This window comes from Anomalospiza imberbis, chromosome 2 (genome assembly GCF_031753505.1).
Source record: "Anomalospiza imberbis isolate Cuckoo-Finch-1a 21T00152 chromosome 2, ASM3175350v1, whole genome shotgun sequence".
In the NCBI taxonomy this organism is placed as follows: domain Eukaryota; kingdom Metazoa; phylum Chordata; class Aves; order Passeriformes; family Viduidae; genus Anomalospiza; species Anomalospiza imberbis.
In genome coordinates, this window is record NC_089682.1 from 93,595,110 (window position 1) to 93,615,849 (window position 20,740).

Sequence of the window (20,740 nt, forward strand, 5' to 3'; positions counted from 1 at the left end):
TGAGATGTAGAAATTAGGCAAACATTTGCTTAGCTTTGTAAACATGTATCAGAAGACATAAATATTATATTTCTGTCTGGTTTTAAACCGCTGGAATTATTGCATAGATTCATCCACAGTGTGCAGTAGGCTTTCTCCCTAGAGCAGTTCTAACACTCCACTAAATATATGCTATTCCTCTTTATCTCTTTGAAGAAAAATGAATCACATCCACAGCTTGCAGCTATCAAAATGTGATTTATCAAGCATTTTCATGAAAATGAATTTTTCCCCTTCCTTACACTAGGAGGCACATTTTTACTTTGTACAGTTCTATTGCACAGCTCTGCTGCATGCAACTCTTAGATACGTTAACAATTCCAGTCTAAATTTAAGTCCCTGACAACCTTTACTAAACCACAGTCAAAGAAGAATTCTTCACTAATAAGGTGGATTGTTTTTTCATGCTGATGAAAACCACACTTATAGTAATGAAAAGTAACAATCTGCACCCAACTACTGGAGAACAAAATCACAGGGTTTTTTTTAGCAGTACCTGAAAAAATAATTCACATTAAAATACATCAGAGGGCTGTACAGTTTTAACTCAACTGATGATAAAGTTGTTTATGTTAAAAGTACACTTCCTGATATGCACATATAAAACCACCAGAAAGCAGGAATTTTGGTAATGAAAGATGTTTCAAAATAGTATAAGTAAATTCAATTTTACATCGACCTTTTTTTACATCCTAAAGAAACTGGAATGTTTTCTAAATTCTTATCTGATATACTAAAAGGTAAAGAACTTGTATCAGATGATAGATCTTTGGAATATATTCCTTTTTATAGGAATCAAGCTGCAAATGAGACAAAGGTGAACTATAAGGAGTTGCAATTGACAGGTTAACATCAAACTCCTCTGACCATCAATGGACCATCAATAATACTGATCAACTAACAATAGAGAAATGGAAAATATATCTTAGCAAAATTAATACAATCATCAAAATAAAAGACCTAAATAAAGAAGACAGGTTTCAGTGATGCAAACTAAACTTGGACTTACATCTCATTATGAAAGTCTTCATATTTCTCTCTTCTTGCCTTTATCTCATAGCTACAGTGACAGCGTGTGGCTGACAATGCTAATGTTTGGCTTGTCTCTTCAATTCAGTTTCACCCAGTGTGAGAGATTTCTGTTTTCAGATTAGCTAGATGAATGTACTCTCACTGTGTGTGTTTATTTCATTAAATCATGTAATTGTAGTTCTTGTGTCTCTGTAGAAGCTAATGATTGCAAGTAAATATGGCAGTAAGGTTTCTCATACATTTGTGTAAAAAGTTAGCAAGACTTTTACCACATTTCCCCCCCCTTTCAGATTTTGATGACCTGAGCCTTTGTCACTCTTCAAATATAATTAAAATAGCAACATTAAGTTGAGAAACAATGGCTGTATTTTTATTCACGTAACTTCACAGAGTACAGTAATAATCCACACAATTCACTGAGCATTAAAGTCATTAACCAAAATTGCTCTCAGCATGAGGCAAGGACTTTACTATCAAGATTAATATCACATTCTTATGAGCTGAAGCGAAGTTTTACTTAGAATGAACTTTCATAAAAATACATTCAAACAGATCTGTTTTTTTGATGTAGGGGTCATTTGAAAACATTCCCAAAAACACTGTTCTCTTCAATTGAAGCATTTAGAATAAAAATATTGTTATGCAACACTTATCATCCAAAACTGCTAGAAGTACATGTACATGATAATGCTACGACTCTCCACTAGGGTTTTATTCCTTTCTTTATAGTTGTATCTTTTACCTTAGCATGTCCCAAGTATTTTCATAACCAGCAATCCTTTAAACAGCCACTGAAAAAAAAACTACCTCAACAGTTAAATACAACTAGGGAACATTTCACTGCAATAGAACTAGAAATTCAGCTTAGGAGTGTCAAGGAATACAATGTTCAAATGATACTACATATTTTAACCATGTACACATGTAAATATCCACAAAGTAACTTTGGCCATTATCAGACAGACAGCATTTTTTCTCTTCTGAAAATTGCCACAGGATCTTCAGTAACCATAAACTGCTTTAAACTTTATTTCACATCTCATTAAAACTTGTAGCTACAGTAGCAAAATAACTTCTGATACAGTGCTTAGGCAATAGCTTGATACTGAATACAATATAGAAATTAAATCTATCTAATGATCTACATGACTCCCATCCTGGCCTGGATTTTTCTAGGAAAATTTCTGTCACAGCACTGACCATATAATTCCTTTCTTAGTTTTGAGATTTGGTGAGATACAGAGTGTACTGTTTCAATAACTGGTAAAAAAACAAAAAAAACACCTATACTTCAATACTTCACTAATAGGTAGTATAGCTTGATGGTTAGATTTTCTTAAATTTGACACAAGTTTAGCATCCCTAAGGTTAAATTAGGTGTAACCAGAAACATATTAAAACTTTTTATATAGCTTTTAAGAACACTTACTCATTCTGACTAATCTTCTATTACTGTCTATATTAGGCATGAATAGATGATCATGATTAACGTACTGTGTTTGCACAATGTGTTTAACACAAAATTTCCAGAACTGCACTTTTAATAACTTGCTATGAAGTTTACTAAGCCCTTTTTTCCTAACTCTCCTGGAGGACTTTTATGCTGCCTTTTGAAGAGATGTACAATTCAGAGTCTGTGAAGCCAATGTGGCAGTGCCAACATGCAATGCTGCCTTAAAAACTCCTCTCTGATGTTTTTAAATCTTTCACAAGTCTCAAACGTGGTCAGAGAATTAACCAGATAATTCCACTTAAGCTCCTCGCTTGCTTAAGCAGACATACATTCTTGCTCCAGAGTCAATCCATTCATAGTTGCTATTCTTTTATCATTCATTGTATTTGTACAGATTAAGGGTTTAACATCACAGTCCCAAAAACATTTCTGTTTTGGTAAAGAGAAGAAAATGCAGGTGTCATATCCAGGGGAAGGAAAAAAAAAAAGGAAAATAGAGGAAAAGAAACCAGAATGCAACTCTCAGTAAATGATTTCAGATAGTTTCTTTGTAGAGTTTCATCCAACACAACCTTTTGGTCTTCCTATATACATATGAGAAAAATATTTCCAACGTCAATATTCCACAGTTCATGTTGTCATCTGCCATGATGTAAATGTCATCATTCAGATCCAGCTCTGCCCAAATGAGGAGATGGACCTTAATATTGTTCATCAGATCCCAAGGCCACCTTCTCTCCTGGTTTGTACAGGCCCAGTGACAACTTAATCATCTATACAAAAGGGAGAAATGCCAAAGACAGAAACTATTTCTTAATTCTATACTCCTGGGATGCAAGAGAACTCAGGTTCAATTACCTTCCAGGAGCACAGATAAGATTTTTAACTTTTGTCTCACATTCTAGACAAAAACCAAGAAACATAAGAGCAGTACTAATTCCCCCTCCCTGTTTTCAGTATATCTAAGTCTCCACATTCCACACTGCAATGTCAAAATACTAGTCACACTATTGGTTAAGATCTTGCTTCAGTTTTTAGTGCTCTCACAAAAACACAGCAATAATTTAAATGTATTATACAGGACGACAGAAGAGAAAGACAGAAGTTCCAAAACCAAATAGTTCATCTTTAATATTTGTATGAAAACCTGTATCTGACAGTTCCAATAAATCATGCCATTCCAAGTTAACAAAGAAACCCTATGATTCTTAATGTTAGAAGGGGGAATCGTAAGGCTGTTGAGAAATTTGGGTTCTTTCAAATTTTCAGTGCTTCACTGATTTACTGACTTCTTTGTTAGTCTAAAAGTGCAACCTTCATGTCCTTGAACTTAAATTGATATTTAAAATGACTTTTCTAAAACAAAGTCTAAAGCTAAATAGCTACAGCACTGCAAACATCAGGAAAAACCTGCTACCTTGTAGGACATCCTTCTCCCCTGCTGTTATTACTTACTCTGCAATTAGTACAAACCCATTTATTCTACTGGATATACTTTTCTCTCCACAGTCAAATTACAACATGAGGCACTTCAGACAAACAACATTATTTCCAAACAATCCTTATGAGCTAATATGATCAGATATTCATGCATGTGCCTAAAAACCTCTCTACCATTGCAAAGCTCAAACGGATGAAAATGAAAGTATCAAGTTAGCAAAGCAACTTAGATAAGTAGAGATAAGGTGGTGACTCACCCGAGTTGGGGTCAGAATTGCCATCAGCTTCAGTCCTCTTGTCTGGTGAAGCCTGGTCGTAGAATTCGTCCTGCGGCTGAACCAGAGGGAGAGGGTGTGAGATCAGGGTTCCACCACCCACTGGCTCGTGGTCTCCCAGACCACTGTCACTGCAGCTTTCCTGGGAGCCATCAGGGAGGTGAAATGTAACACGGCGCTGGGACTACAAAGAAGAGCACAGGACACACTGATTAGTGCTCTTCTTTTCAGTTCTCTTGACTATTTCTTTTTTTTAACTTTTGACATACAAATAGATCCTTGGCAATGCTTATGAAGCAATTGCTATTATCATGTTTGCTTGCTGTTTGTTTGTGGTTTGGTGTTTTTTTTTTGTGTGTGTGTGGTTTTTTTTTTTTTTGGGGGGGGGTTTAGTTGTTGTTTTTTTTTTTTTTTTCCTGGCTTGCTTTTAGATGGGAAATTGGCAGATGGGAGAGCCAAATTTCAAAGTTCTATATGTGCTCATCTGTGAAGTAAACTTCTTCTAAGAAATTGATCAGTGGAAAATTAGGTATATTTCTCATTATTTTCTAAATATCATCTATTAAAAAAACCTCTCTCTGAGAAGCATAAACCATTACAAACTATGTTATTAAAAGCAAATAACACCCAAAAATTTAATAAGTATATATTTCTGAGGTTAAAACTGTATTATCATTATTCGAACTGTAAAAAAGAAGACATCTACCAAGCTAAGCAAACCCATAAAAATGGTTGTCATCTTTCAGGAATAGTAGCATGACTAAATAGCTGTCTATATTTGACTGATAGCAGTTATGTATCTAAAATGGATAATTAGGATTGATAATAAATGTGTGAATTCACAGTGGTCAGCAAAGAATCACAAAATGCAATGACAGTATAAACAATTATCAATTTGGTAAGAGAAATAAAAATAAAACAGCACAGATTTTGTATAAAAAACCACAGGTATTGAGAGGCAGAATTACAAATTTTACTAAACTTCTTAAAAAATAAACCTATTGCCTTTTCAAAAGAAAAAAAAAACCAAACTTTCAGTGTACACTTAGATTAATTAACGCTTATTGATTTTGAGCCTCTCTCATCTGGAGAAATAATCTGAATTTTGAATTGTGGCCACAGAATGATACAAGGATTCCCCAAGAACTTCAGAGTTGATAGCGCCACTGCAAATTCTTTAACAACCATGACTGTTGGATTCATGAAAGGAATATTACAGGTCTTCGCGGATCAAAATACTGCAGCTTTGAAGGATTGGAAGCAACTAGTTTAAGAGTACCTCAAGAGAGCAGTTAAATTAAGTTAAGCACATCTTCCCACAAAAAAAATTCGGCAGCTTCAGGGGTTTGGTTTGCTAGATTAATTTAGGATAAAGTAGAGATTCACAAAGTTTGTCTTAAGCATAGCAACTGTTTAGGTTGATGGTTATTTCTTATCAATATTAGTCATCTGAAATTTATGGGGTATATCTAAGCTAATGATTCAAGATTTCTACAGACCAGAAGAGAAGGAAACATTAGGGAAATACTACAACAGGTATCTACCTCTAGTTAGTACTTTTTAAAGTAGTTAACATCAGCTGTCCTGTATCCATCCTGAAACAGCATCAGGCCCCAACTTTCCCTTTTCTTCCACCTGCCTCTTTTACATTTTTCTTTTAATGAGAAAAACTTCAAGTTAATAGTACTAACTGTATGTTTGCTTATTAAAGACTATTTGTTTATGGTAATTGCTACTATTTTATATGATTATCAATATAATCTACCAGGTTTCTTTTCATTTATCTCCCTTGGGTGGATATAAGGTTGATTAAGTCAACTTTAGATTACTGTGCTATTCGGTATAGAAATAAATGCAATACTATTTGCTCTTGGCTGTGATTTTATAATTAGTATCTTGCTTTTAAGTTCCTTTTCTAGCTTTAGGATTAAAATCCAGCTGTAGAAAACCAGATAGATCCTCTGAGTCATTGGATGTATTCATTACATCAACAGAGAACCTAACTATATATGTCACTAAGAAAAACTTCATCTCATACTTTGTTACTTTTTCTTACAATGTTTTGTTCTGGAACTACCACCATGAACAATTTCTAATTGCTATCCTGTTCTTCCCCTTCAATATGAACACAACAGAAATGTAGCTAACTACACAACTTAAAATCTTGTCTTTCTTCAACTACTTTCAGAAAGATAAAATTGGCAATCCGTTTTTCCAAATTAAGAATTTATGTCACTAGCAAAGTCAGCAAGTGGCAAACTGTGGTGGTGCATCTCCTTACCCCCACCCCCTCCCCAAATCACACTATGATCTGAGGAAAGGAGATTATTTTCATTTGTTTTAAACCTAAAAGACTCCATAAGAAGACATGAATGACTGAGAAAATTAAACCCTAAAATAGGGGAAGAGATGACAAATTAAGTTTTAGGATCTGCAAAATAATAAAAACCCTATAACTAATTAACTACCTAAAAAACAGAAGAATATATAATTACAAAAATGTCCTATTAAATGAGTTATAAAGTAAAAGTACTGATCTTGTGTAACAAAAATTCCTCATACTAGCCAAAATCTGCTTGACTCTATACTGACAATGACAGGGACCAGTTAGGCAGGAATATGACACCGGCCTAACACTTATTTTGGCAGCTTCTTAGATGATAGTACTATTAATTTTTAAATCCATACTTTAAATGACGAGAGAAAAGTTGTCTTGCCTTTCTGAGCCACTGCAGCGGGGTGATCTGCTTTGGAATGTGGTCAACTCAAATAATGCCCTATTTTGCAAGCTATCAGTGGTGGGTTGAGAGATGCTGTCATATGCAGGTTTTGGCATTGAATTATGCAAAAAGCAGTCTGGCTCACTAGCTCCAAATTAAGATACTGATAGTGAGGCAAAGATTTGACAGATAAACTGCTAAGGAGACCTGGAGACATATGACTGGCAGTCAATCATAATACACTGTAGAAGTCCAGTCCACTATCACACAGTTGGGTTCCTTTCACGTATTCCTTCTTGGAGTGTATGAAGATTTTCCCTTGAAGTGGGAAACCCCCTTCAAGGATACTCCTTGAGGCTGAGTGAGATATGCCTATGAGTATTGGTGTGGTGAGTTCCATCAGTCTTTACTTAATAATGGTTTCTTTTTTGCTAGCTTTATGTAATAGCTTTGATATAGTGCCCTATACCTATACTGTACACTGCTAACCTATACTGTACACTACTAGTAGTTTTAGCTTTTACATTCTGTAGTAAATAAATCTGATTAAGATCTTTTGTTTAATCATTTGTCATCTAAAAAATAAATTAATTCATCTTTATACAAATGTATCTGATTTGCCATCATTAATTCTGTGGGACAAAGTTACTTAAACCACTGACAAAGTCTGGGGTTAAGACTGGATCCAGCAACTGCTAAATTCTTCTCTGAGAAGTTTAGAAAGCAAAGGGGGCCTTTCTGCACCCCATGACTTAACAGCAGGGATTCTCTAATAAATTTTCTCTGAAGTTTCCATTATCACTCACAACAGCCGCCCACTAAGGAATCCACAAATCATTACAAAGATTTATTAAAAAATCTAAGGATCATGTAAACAGTGACCCAGTTCCAGAGATGATGGATGGACATGTAGTCCACAAAGAAACTTCAGATTGAATTGTGCTATCAAAACAATGAGGGGAACAAGCCTTCTGCAAAAAGAGACTCAAAGCAAATGTTTAAGCTTGGGCATATCAGTAATTGAAAAGAAAGACTGTACTCAATATACTGAGAGCTTACAAGTGTCAAGTAATGTGATATGTGGCCACTGCCTCCACTGCTTGGTCCAGAACCCTCCTGCCTGGCTGCTGGAGCCCAGCCTGGGATCTCCAGGCTTAGGAAAGCTGCTGCAGCACCAAGACCGAGTGTGTAAGGCAGACACAAACATAGATGCTGATTTGGCCACAGCTGTGGCTACACAGCCTCAGATAGGCTCTGGCCTCAGCAGCCCCTACATTCAGGACTCACACCAGGTACAGTCACACAGGAACACATCCCCTTCTCCTCTTGGGCTGTCAGAGGCAGAAAGTCACAAGTGCAGCACACACCCTACACTCTCCAGGTTCACAAACACCTTTACAGCTCTCCCTACCACCATCACAAGCCCTCTGCCTGCCCAGATCCCAGTCCCCCTTACCAACCCCACAGGTTCCCAGCTGGTCTCACTGACCATTTGCAGCACTCACATATTTGTCCCACTGGCAGGCCACACTCATGGGTTCCCCCCAGATACCGCATTGCCCCACCGCCTGCTAGATACCCCCACCTAGATCTGGGGCATCCTACTCCTGGCTAATCCAGCTTGGAGTTTGCCAGTGGATCCACAAAAACACACCATGCACAGATGGCTTGGGCAACGTGCACAGACTCTCCACCAGAATCATGCATCACAGGATGAGATGCATGGTCCAGATCCAGCACTGAGCCCCTCACTGATTGTTCACTGAATTTCTTGTCACCACGACAGTAGAGATGGGGACTCTTCTTTCAGAAGAAAATCCAACATGCTTAGACTATGCTCATTTTTATCTACTCGCTCATGCAACAAAATTCAGGTTTGAATTCTTTTTACCTGAAGACAGATTCAAGTTATTTTGAGTAATGAGGTTTATAGTTGTTACAACCCTGGGACTAACGATAACAAGTAATTACAATTTTAATTACACTACAACATACGTAAAATTATAAACAGCATGAGGTAAGGTTATGGTTCAGGTCCCAACACTTGGCCAAAATTCACATCTAAAATCTGTGACATATTCAATCATGAACAAACATTTGGTGGGTGGGAATAGGGGTCTTCTTCAGGTCCTGAAAAATATTCAGTCCTTATTTTTAATCAGGAAATATCACTTCATTTTTTTGTGAAACCCAACTGAAAGGAAAATTCAGTCAAAGCAATATAATTTTACCTGTGTCAAAGGAACTTTTATATATAATTCAGAGCAATTAGACTCAGTGGTGTTTTTGAATCTGGGCTGAGTTTAAAATTCAGGAAAACAATCAGGAATCATTCTCCTTCAATCACCTATTACAGCAGATTCCATGAAGCTCATCTAGGTGAAGCATGACTTTACACCCACAAGAGAAACACCATCTCAGATGGTGATAATAGATAGCAAACTCTTGTGCTGAAAATAGGACAGTTCAAGCATAGTAGTAACACATTTTTTTCCTTGTTATCGGACCAGGTGGTCAGCCAGCTAACATTTTTTTAACATAGTAACAACCAAATGACATCAAATCAAAGACACATGAAATTGGTCTGGCTCCTTTTTTCCTGCTACAACAAAGTCAAATAGGTGCCTAGTACGTTCTAACAACTGCAATTTGTGAAATTATGGAATATAAGTAATAGCTGTGGTACTTGAAAATGCCAATAAAAATAGCAACACAATCTCTGGTGTCGAGATGAGGAATGGATGGCAGAGGATGGGGACATTCTAATCTTACTGATCAAGTACAAAAAAGTAGAATTTGTGTTTGACATAGCATAATGCATTTTTCTTTGTCAATATACTTTATTTGGAGATACTGAAAAAACTTAAAAATATATATGTTGCAGCTTCTCATATTTCTTTCCACGTACTCTCCCAATCTATTTTTCTCATTCCTTCTTAATATGAGGAATTCAACGGTGCCCAATGACAGAGCAAGTAATCATGGGCGCAAACTGAAACACCGGATGTTCTGAACATCAAGAAACATTTTTTTACTGGGAGGGTGACTGAGCACTGGCACAAGTGGTATAGATACAATGTGCAGTCTCCCTCCTTGGGGGTATTCAAAAGCCATCTGGACACAGCTCTGGACAAGCAGCTGTAATTATCCCTGCTTGATCAGGGGGCTGACTAGATGCCCTCCAGAGGCCCTGTCCAACTTCAGCTATTCTGTGATTCTGTGATTCTCTCAACTCTAACTGAAAATAAAAGAAAATATGGAAGTGTTTGATTCCATTTTATATTTTCCCAGAGCTGAAAACATAATTTTGTACTGAAGTGCTTTATTTTTTGACAATCTTAGCTGTATAAAATGTATTCCGATACTACAGTTTCTAATTTCATCTTATACAAATCTATGGCTTTGGAAAAGTTGCACAAAGCATATATTTACAATATTGAAGTCCTTACATAACCAAAAGAATTGGCAGAAATTGTACCTCAGCACAGAATTCTAGAAAAGGTACTCCAATACTAGGGAGTTTAAGGCATTACTTATGAGACTAAGCTTTTTCACTGCTGCCCTATTTTCCCAGACACACTCGTATACGGGGAGAAAGTGGGCTGCAAATAATGTAAGATATTTTCTTGACCTGAGTGCTAAAAGCCCGAAGTACAGGAAAAATCATGCCATGTGATACCAAGTCTTTGAAATGTCCTGTGGCAGGTGAGTTATGAGCTGTGTGGAAACAGAACTTTAATGTAGGAAGTGTAAGCACTAGGTTTCAAAATTGTTCCATTCTTTCCATTGTGCACTAGATTCTAAAATGCATTTTTTTCCAATTATATACTTGAATCATACAGCAAGTTACAGAAATCAGCATTAAGAGGAGATTTTGCTTCTTTTTTACTCCAAAAACCAAACCTTCAAGCTTTGTACAGCTATTGTATTGTTTTTGCTAATCAGGAATCCCAGAAATAATTATACTATTGTTCCATTTCTGAATGTCTCACAGGGACAAATTTGGCTACAGATCCTATCCATTGTTATAAACCAAACTGTAATTAAAAACATTTCTACACTGGGTAGCTGGAAATAGAACCTGCTGAATTTTAACCAGCCAAGTTGCATTTTGAGTTTACAAATTAGGTACTTTAAACTTCTTCACTCAATACAGTTGTGAATGAAAAGCCTTGGTTTCTCTCCTTGACTTTCCAAACAGGAAGAAGCCACCAAAACATCCAGTTCACAGCAAGTCAAATTAAACTTTACAGAATGGGATGTAGGTCTGCATATCAGAATATATATTTAAGCATGACTTTTTTTAAATTGTCATTGAAATATTTTATTTCAGATATGGAGATTTTGCATCAACAAAAGCTAATTCCCTTTCTTTTCTGAACTTCTGAACTTTTCTGAACTTTTCTTTGTGTTAAGATGACAAAGAAATATTATGAAGGAAAAACAACTTCAAAGAAAACATTCTGGGAATATTTTCCTTATGGAAAGATTGTTGCTATGGAGGCTTAAAAGTGAAACTTGAACAAATAATTTATCTTTATTATGGAAAAGAAACAGAAGAATCTACACCTGACATAACTTACTGAAACTTCACTCATGAATAAAGAAGTCAGAGGAGAAGCATATTAAAATAAGTGTAAACAGTAGACAAATATCCTAAAATGCCGGTGGGATGATTAAATGATGATTAAATTATGATTAAGGAGAAGATACTGTTTGCGCACAAGTTTAAGATGTTGTAAAGACACAAGAAAAATCTATGCTTAATTCCAAACGTCTTTATAGAAGATGTCTGTTTCATAAAGTTTGTTCCTTCCAGTATCAAAACAAAGATTCCTATTTCGTGTACTACAGCATGGAATTTTTTTTTTATGAGATCAAGCCTGCGAATGAAGGCCAAATCACAAAACCAGACTAGTAACAGTTTCAACAATACATATCTACGTCTGTATTTGCTCCACAGAAAGAACTGGCAAGGTCTTTGAATTAACATATGGTTGCTGTATCACTTTGTTTTATAAATAAACAATGATTTGTTATATTTTGCAGTTCTGATTGACTTAGTGAAAGGCCCCTAAAATATACAATCCACATTCTCTTCCAGTTTGAAAGATCAATCAAGGACTGTTGTAGTGTATCTCACAAGAAGGCCACGAAGCACCTCAAAGAGGGCTTTGTATAACTCAGCTCACTGATACACACCTTCTTCTTTCATGTTTCACTGAACTTTGTAAAAAAATGTAAATCTGAGATAAAATCAATCTACTTTCTTAGTAAAAGCCACTCTTGCTTTTCTGTGATAAACTTGGCTCAAGTCTGTGTTGTGTACAAATTGTGCAGTAGATCCCTGCAATTTGCTAAGAGAAATAGAGTTATTTTTTCTTGGCTGCTTCTAAACTAAACTTCCTCATGTAGTCCCCATGGCAGTCCTTATTCAAGGATCCTGCTTGCAGGGGATAATCCATTCTCCATGCTCATCTTGATATCTTAGCCACAGAACCAAGATAATGGAGATAGATAGGGTTTTGGCCAATCTTTCAAGTTAAAATAAGAATGAAAAAAAGAAAAAGCAATTGATACAGGCTCTTCATGCTACTTCTTCATACCATGCTATCCAGATAAATAGCTGGAATGCCTCAGTATATACTTCTTTTCCCCTTAAGGTAACACTGTTGGTGTTGATTTCAGAATGTAAATTGTTGCTGTACCAGACAATAATTTGATTTCTTCTGCTCAATTTCTCAGTACTAAAATTTCATAAAAATCTGTAAATTACACTGCAATGTATTAAAAGGAAACATAAATATAATTACCTATTCTATTTGTCTTGCTACGAAAGCTGCACAGAACTAGCCTTTTCATAAAGGTGAAAACCACTATTAATTACAGTCTGACACATGACTAGGTAGGAATTGACAGCGTGATGGTCCCAAGCACATTTAAACATGGAAAACAAAGAGCCTGTCTGGCTGGAGAGTTGTGTGAGTTTTTCAGAGACAGTGAATGAAGAAAAACCTGCATTCAAATCTTGTGGTTTCCATTATCTTTTGAGGCAATATCACATTCTTCCCGTATTTATGTGGTGATGATCCTTCATTTTATTTCATGAAACTATAGTCTTTATTCCATAAATTCTTCCTCTTTTTTGTTGGTTTTTTTGGGGGAGGTTTTGGGGTTTTCTTTTCTGTTTTGTTTGTTTTGGTTTGGTTTTTAATTGGACATTCAAAAGACTGACAAACCTTTAACTAAAGACACTAAACACAGAACTATCATATGTTTTAAGTTTTGCCTTCCTAATATCCACCTAGAAGGCAAATAGTCCTTTTCTTAATAAGCATTGCTATTTACCTAAAATCATTTTGACTGCAAGGTAAATTTTACATACCCGGAAAGCGAAGTGTTACATTTAATGTAGTCTAAATCAGAGCATTACCTTGTTCAACTTTGGAATCTGGTAAAACACAAATAAATTTTGAACATTCTAAGTATTAATCCCATCCTCCTGAATTAATTGTCTGAGACACAGAAAATCAGTCCTAAGCCTACGACTATGAAAATTAATATCTCAGATGCATGCAGGAAAAGAAAATGGAGAGAAAAGATGGAAACTTCTGTATAATACAATATAAAAGAAAATAGCCATGTGTGTTGCCAGTGGAAAACTAAGCTTATGTTCAGAAATATTATTCACCCAAATTGCTAGACGTTAGTAAACAATGTTAGCTTGACAAATTTATTGCATATTTTTACCAGAAACTCTGTGGAAAAACAAAAGCCTGAGAAAGCACTCATTAAAAATGGAACAAATTTGTATATACCTATTAAAAATTAAAAATTAATGGAGGAGGAAATGCAGCTCTAATGAACATTCATGCCATCCTAAAAGATATATAATTGTAAAATAACAGTACCATGCATATTTGGAATGCCTATACTCAATCATTGACTATAGATGACAAGGTAAACTTAGGGCATGTATTAGAAGATGTAACACAGATTAATTCCTTTGACAACTCGACATTAGAGAAACATGAATTCAGTGATTTCAAATTTAAATGCCCCAAATTAACCTACCTAGATCTTGCACTATGTTCATAACTATTTAGCCACCTGACTAGATATTCAGTACTTTAAATTTTACCTGTGTTCAAGAAAAGTATTTAAGATGCAAGACCCTGAAGTAATAGATCTCACTGACAAAAAGATAGCAGACTGACTTATATATAAACAATTTAGCTGCAATAGAATTGTATTTTATGTGATCTTTAGTAATTTGAAGACTTCAACAATCTTCAATTTATTTATTTAGTTTTATTTTGGTGATGAGGTACTCCTAGCATGACAGATAATGTGCATTACAAGTGCACTCAATTGAAGAAGCATTTCAGAAGCACTGTACCAATTACAATAACCAGTGTAACTTCTCTACACTCTGAGAAGTTTTACATTAGTAAAAGCATGCAATAATAATGCATATGAAATGCTAAATGCAGAAACAGCTGTTGCTGAGATTTAACAAGTTAAATTATAATAATATATTTACCCTGATTTACATTCTGTAAAACACATCCAGCTTCCATAATGTGAACAGAATAATAAAGCTTCAGGGACTTATTTTAACCTATAAATCACATTTTTAAATATGAGAAGGAACAATTGAGAATATTTCCTGCCTCAGGACTATACATTATCTGGAGGCTGCTTATAAAAGTAACCTTATTATTTTCATATATGAAAAAAATTGACTACTATATTTGCATTTACATGTATAATGTTAACATAAATTATGTTTATAGTATTTAATGAGTTGCAGAAGTGTTCCATCAACTAAGGCTTATTAATTATATTGAGTAAACTAATACATATAGCATGATGTCAACAATCATTACTGGCACTGCATCTTACTGTTGAAGCCTAAAATTACTGTGCAACAGAAGTACTGTGTATTTAAGGTTCCATCACTGTCAGTAACTACAGAAGATATGCAGAGTTTTGCAGTGCCAGAAAGCAGGAAACTTTACAGTGATCTTCAGCAAAAAGACAGATGTGATAAAAACCCCTTTAGTATTCTATTCCATTAGCATTCTTTAGTATCACATATAACCTTGGAAATCAAGCAGGCCATGGATCTTTTGTGAAGGTAGCAATCTTTTGTCTGGGGTGATGCAGCCCTTGCTCTATATTAGAATTAATCTTTGATTTGAATACTTTTATTTTAATAATGCATGTAAAAGGAAGAAAAACATCAAAATCCTCAGATTTAACAACAAATGACCAGCGTCCACTAGGAAGTTTGTACCAAAGAGCTTTAAATGTAGTCACTGTCCTAAACTGGAAAAAAAGGTGGGGGGGAAGCGAGGTAAAAAATAAAATCTGAAGGCCCTGTAAATGATCACACTGTAAACTAACCGGTGTTCATAGTGACATCATGAAGGAAATCTTCACTTTTATTGATGTGAGTTTGAGGAAATTCCATTAAGATTATATGGATCCTCAATAAAGCAAGGATTAAAAAATGCCGAAAAAAGCAGAATTCTCATAAAGGCTCTAAGGATATTTTGTATTAGCTTGGGGACAGGAGAAGGGAAAGGAAGAAGGCTCTCAATTTAGGGATGTTATTGGAGAATAGTAAATTAGGACATTGCTTTGTGAACTAGTAGCGGCATGTATGGGTATGTGTCACTATCAATTCACTGGGTTACAATTAATTCTGAGTCAGCAGTTGTGTCTTCTCCTACAAGCACAGAAAGCAGAAATGGCAGCAGCACTGCTCTTTGAGGACAAAAATGTTTGCATGCTATGATTCTAGAAAGCAGCTGTACATCTATTAACACAAGGAGCACTAGAGCTGTCACATTAGATAAATGGATCCACATTGGAAAAACTGAGAGTGGACATGATTGTCAAGGATAATATGGTTAAGCTAGGGCATCCTGGGAGAGATGCAATTTCAAGAATATTTTAATTTTGGAACTAATATTATTATCCCAAATTATTCCACATGCTATAAGCTAATTAAAACACCTTTGTTAGCGTATTTGCATCTCTAATAGAAAAAGAACTAGACAGTAATGTATTTCCACCATAAAATCTTGTTTTCTTACTTGGGACAGGATGTTCTTGAGAACTGCTTTCCTACCAACAGTTTTCTGAATTTATTTTAGGCTATTTTTTTTTTAACTCCCAAAGCTTTGGAGTTTTCATTTTGCATATGCAAACACGTGATACTGAAAATTAAAATTAAGAAAAGTCCCCAGATTTTCACTTAGGATTCTCCAGGGAACAACCCATATTAAAAATACTGACTTCCAACTTCTCTTCCAGCACATATAACACACATGTATATCTGCCTTGCACTATCTTATGATGTCAAAGCTTGAAAAGCTAAATCCACTGAGCATGCTAGTATTTTCTGTGGATGAATGTTTTTTGGGGTTTTGTGTGTTGCTTTGATAAGGGATCTTTCATTCCCTTGCCATGTTAACTGTTGGGGTAAATCTCTGCTACATGAAATTATAATCCCAAATAAAACACAAAATCAAGAATAAGCCTATGAAGGTGTTTCCACACAGAGGTTTCTAATTAAAAAAAAAAAAAAAGTACCTGAAGCTTAGCCAGAAAGAGAGCTAAAACCTCATTAACAAGGAGGATGAAAAAGGAAACAGTAAAAAAATGGCTTCTTGCATGGAAATCAGCTGTGTAACAGTGGTATTGCTGTACTATCAAAATAGCAGGTACTCTCAATGGTATCTTACAGTGAGAGAAAACAGTTAGGATGTATTTTCTGCTGGTTTCAAGCAGAAGTCAAATGAGACCTGACAAGAATCATGATTATTATTAGACTCCGTCCAATTTTCAGTATTTTCCACAAATTACACATGGCATGCTCTTGACACATTAAAAGTTATAGGGAAAACAAGAGCTCTGACAATCAGTTGGATAGTTTCAGGTAATGCTGCCAATGCCATGTTCCCCTTAGAACAAGTAGAAAATGTTTGATAGTCCACATTATATTCTGATGTTGTATAATAACTTACTTTGTTCTGCTTGAGATTAATGTTAGTAAAATAAAATCACACTGCTGAACTTCTTTCAGCGGCTTGAAAGAATAACTTTGCAGAAATCTCTGAAGTTACATCAGTTGATGCCAATAGTCACCTACTTTTACTTGACTTCTGTTGTAAAGACATTCACTAAGTCACATTCAGAAAACTACAGAACTTGAAACAACCTTGGCCTGTGACTTCTTCATTTTCTGTCTACAAAACTGGAGAAAGTAGGAAGTTGGACACTTACTTTGAACATAAAACAGTTTAGTGGTTGATACATATATTTTTCTAATGTGCATAACAACAAGTTTCTAATTTCACAGAATTTGCCATTACCTTTGATCCCAGTGTTTAAAACTGATGGATTTATTTGTGCATTTTCTACCTAGTACACATGACCATGTTAATTAATACAAATAGCCAAGGACTGCTGGCTTTTGAGCTCAACATTTACTAACATTTCAAGGGTAATTTGTACCTGTTTTGCAAACTCTAGCTTTTCATTAGGCAAACTGAGAAGCACAAAACTTCTGTCTCGCATTTTATTTTGTGCAACAATACTAATTTAAATAAAAGCATGAAAATCACAGAGCCACAAAAGAATGAAACTACACTTCACAAAAAAATTGTAAAGGTATATGCACATGCCCTATGTGTCTTCATTTTCCAGACAATATTAAAGAAAAAATCTATATCGGTTGTGTCCAAACCTAAACCAATTGTTGAAAAATATTGCTCTTATGTCATGATAAATTCTAAATTACTAGTTATCTACTGAACAGACAGGACACACTTCTGAGTAAGAAATTAGCATTAGAAAAATTATTAAATAAATTACTTCTATATATGGGCAAATTTAAATGGTTTGTTTTAATATTAATTTCTCACATATAGTAACTCAGGATCATTTCTGATATGATCCTTTCCATGACAGATGGGTGCATGGTGGCACTTTGAGATTTAACGTGCTATCAAACTGAAAAATAAATCACAGAGCTCAAAGCCTGTGGAAGCCACCTTATCTCAGTCTTCTCAGGTTGACAAGGCATGTAAAGAATGCATCCAAACTCCCTGGCTTGATCTCTATTGTTGACAGATCACAGATATGGAGTCTGAGATATTTCCACAGGAACTGCAAGTAGGATGATAACCAGTCAAAAATGGCAGACAACCACACCTGTTTCTTCAAAAAATGTGAAAGTGGAAGGGTGTTTATTTTCTTTAAAGAGGAAGAAGATGTCATTATGTTACAGTTGCTAGTAATATTTTAAAAATCAGTAAAAAGAGCAGGCAAAACAAGCTTTAGAAAATTCTCTGAAATGGAGACTTTAATACTTCTTCACACAATTTTGAATTTCCTTAGTAGAAAGAATAAATGTGGGCCTAACTTAGATGCTAGTATAGTGACTGGAAAGTTTCCCACTGATCTCAATGGTATTAAAATTGCTTTATAAGCATTTCTACTACCAGTAAATTTAATAAAATTCCCTGTTTTCCCTGTCATCGAACTGTTATTGTAATGATTGTTTCTGACTTTACCAACCTTTTAAATCTAAATTACATTACTCACAGATATTATCATTTGTACAAGAGACAGTCATTATACATACGCTATTTTTTTGCCCTGTGGTGTTGGATTTTCTTTTCTAATGTGTGCTAATAAGTATTCCTTGGATATAAAAAATTAAATCTGATTATGGCTTCTTAAGTAAGCTGTAAGTATATTAAATAATCACTTTGGTTTGACATTAAGTGTTTTGTGTGTCAGTGTTTCATCTGTGTGTGCAAGTTCCTGTGCCTGAACTTCCTAGAATTAATTAAATATATATTCCTTTAATAACTTATCTCTCTAGTTTCTACATGGAGATCAAATTCTTATGTGTAATTAATGAACTATATATGAAATCTGCCCTTAACTTCTGAATTTTACAATGTCCAAAAAAAAAAATGCAGTAAAAAATTATGTGGCAGTCAAAGCAAGATCGACATTTCAGTATGGAATGACAGGCATGCTTCATTAAAGGCCAAATCCTGCAGTTATTCCTCAGAAGGTAATGGAGGCCTTGCACTGCAATAAGGAATGCTGATTTCATTGACAGGTAATTACTCTGTTAATGCCTCCATTATGCAAAGACAGACCAGCCAAACTGCTAAGGTGTCAAGCATCCATCACTTTTGGTCAGACCAAACCTCCCATATATGCAGGTTATAGGACAGCCAAGTCCCACTTGGCACAGATGTATTCACTTTGGTCCTTGAAACACCACATGTGCTGTGCCCAGGTAGAGTCACAACAGCTGAAACCGTGTATTGGAGGAAAAGGGCAGCTAGGGGACTTAGATCAGTCTTTTTGGTATCATTTCCCTGCAAGAGTTCCTGGAATTAGGGAAAAAAATCAGGTATGACTACATTTGGATAAGTGCTTACCACAAAATTATTCTCTTCCATGGGAATAGTTTAGGCAATATTAGTTGTAACTAGTTTTATTGAAAGGAATGCAATCAAAATTATAAAATATTTCATTCTACATCATATGCAAACAAAAGCCTAAAATATGTATATATTAGAGAGATGCCTTCTGTGCATTTTGAAAAAGACCAGAGGGTATGCGCTTTCCTCTGTAAAGGCAAGGTTATTTATAATTTTTACTTGGAAAAATGCATAGTTTAAATTCTTTAAAATTGAAATTAGAAGCCTTCTGGAATGATGTATTTTGAGTAGCAGTTCTAATAAGAACACTAAAAGTATCAAAAACAATCCAAAATCAAGATGTACATGGATAACTTCATAATGAGGAAGCCAAATGTTTCCCTCACTAAGAAAAAAAAAGATATGGTACATGCCCTGGGTTGACAGATGGAAGAAAAAGAAAGACAGATGTGTTCTAATTTCTTGGGTAGGGTTTGTTTTTTGGGTTTTTTTTTTTCCTTTAGTCCTTTTTTCCGTAACATGATGATCAAGCATAGATGAAACTTCTTACTCAATAACACTGGCTACAGATATTCACCAGAGCAGTAATGCCAAATATCCTTTAGGACTTTGCCCACTAGTATAATCTCAAATTATATTCAGTAACAAGCAAAATTAGTAACAGCTGGCACTTTCCTTAGAAATGGCAAAACACCAACCAGGTCCAGTTTGTACAGCCCTGGTAGAGGGGACCATCTGGAGTGCTAGCCTGAATCTTAACAATTAAAATCAGGGGCCAGGTCAGACAAGTGGCATCTTAAAGAATTCATGATACTGAGTTTCTAAGCTAAACTGAAAATGACAGAGAAGCCAGCATGTGAGGGAATATATGTAGTCATTCTCACCCAGGGGATGGAGGGTGATCATGTGCTTAAAGTACATGAGTTAGAAGACAGACTCTGTGACACATTTGATATGTAATAAAATGTAAGTCACTATAATCGATATAAAGTTTCCAATTAAACTCAGAATAAGGTACCTGGGGTCTATCTTCCAGGTACTGAGAACCTCCTGATGGTAGCCAGACGCTGTCAGCTGCCAGTGATGTGAAACACCTAACATTTGTGCTTATTGTTAATTGGGAAAGATCATTGCCCTTCTTTTTTAACTAGGCATGATGTTTTCAAAAGCTAACATGATATTTGCAAATGAATTTAAGATGCTCAGATGGCAAATGCTATCCAGAGAATAAATAATTTATTATTTTATAATTTCAAGTAGAATAAATATGCTTATAATTTCAATTAATTGATTATAAAAGGC

The 20,740-nt window shown here is 35.2% G+C and overlaps 1 protein-coding gene across 7 annotated transcripts in view; it reads right to left on the bottom strand.

Moving 5' to 3' along the window:
• PCDH9 (protocadherin 9) overlaps positions 1 to 20,740 on the bottom strand; it is a 669,192-nt gene that overhangs the window by 229,770 nt on the left and 418,682 nt on the right. For 2 of the 7 annotated variants that reach the window (XM_068182296.1, XM_068182298.1), the window contains 2 exons: positions 4,222 to 4,297; positions 1,420 to 3,297 (listed from right to left, as the gene is read on the bottom strand). In XM_068182296.1, coding sequence (XP_068038397.1) covers positions 3,290 to 3,297; positions 4,222 to 4,297 — 84 coding nt within the window. In that variant the 3' untranslated portion in view covers positions 1,420 to 3,289. Of the gene's footprint in view, positions 1 to 1,419; positions 3,298 to 4,221; positions 4,424 to 20,740 lie in introns of those variants that run through there. The other 5 variants (XM_068182291.1, XM_068182292.1, XM_068182293.1 and 2 more) reach the window with 3 other exon arrangements.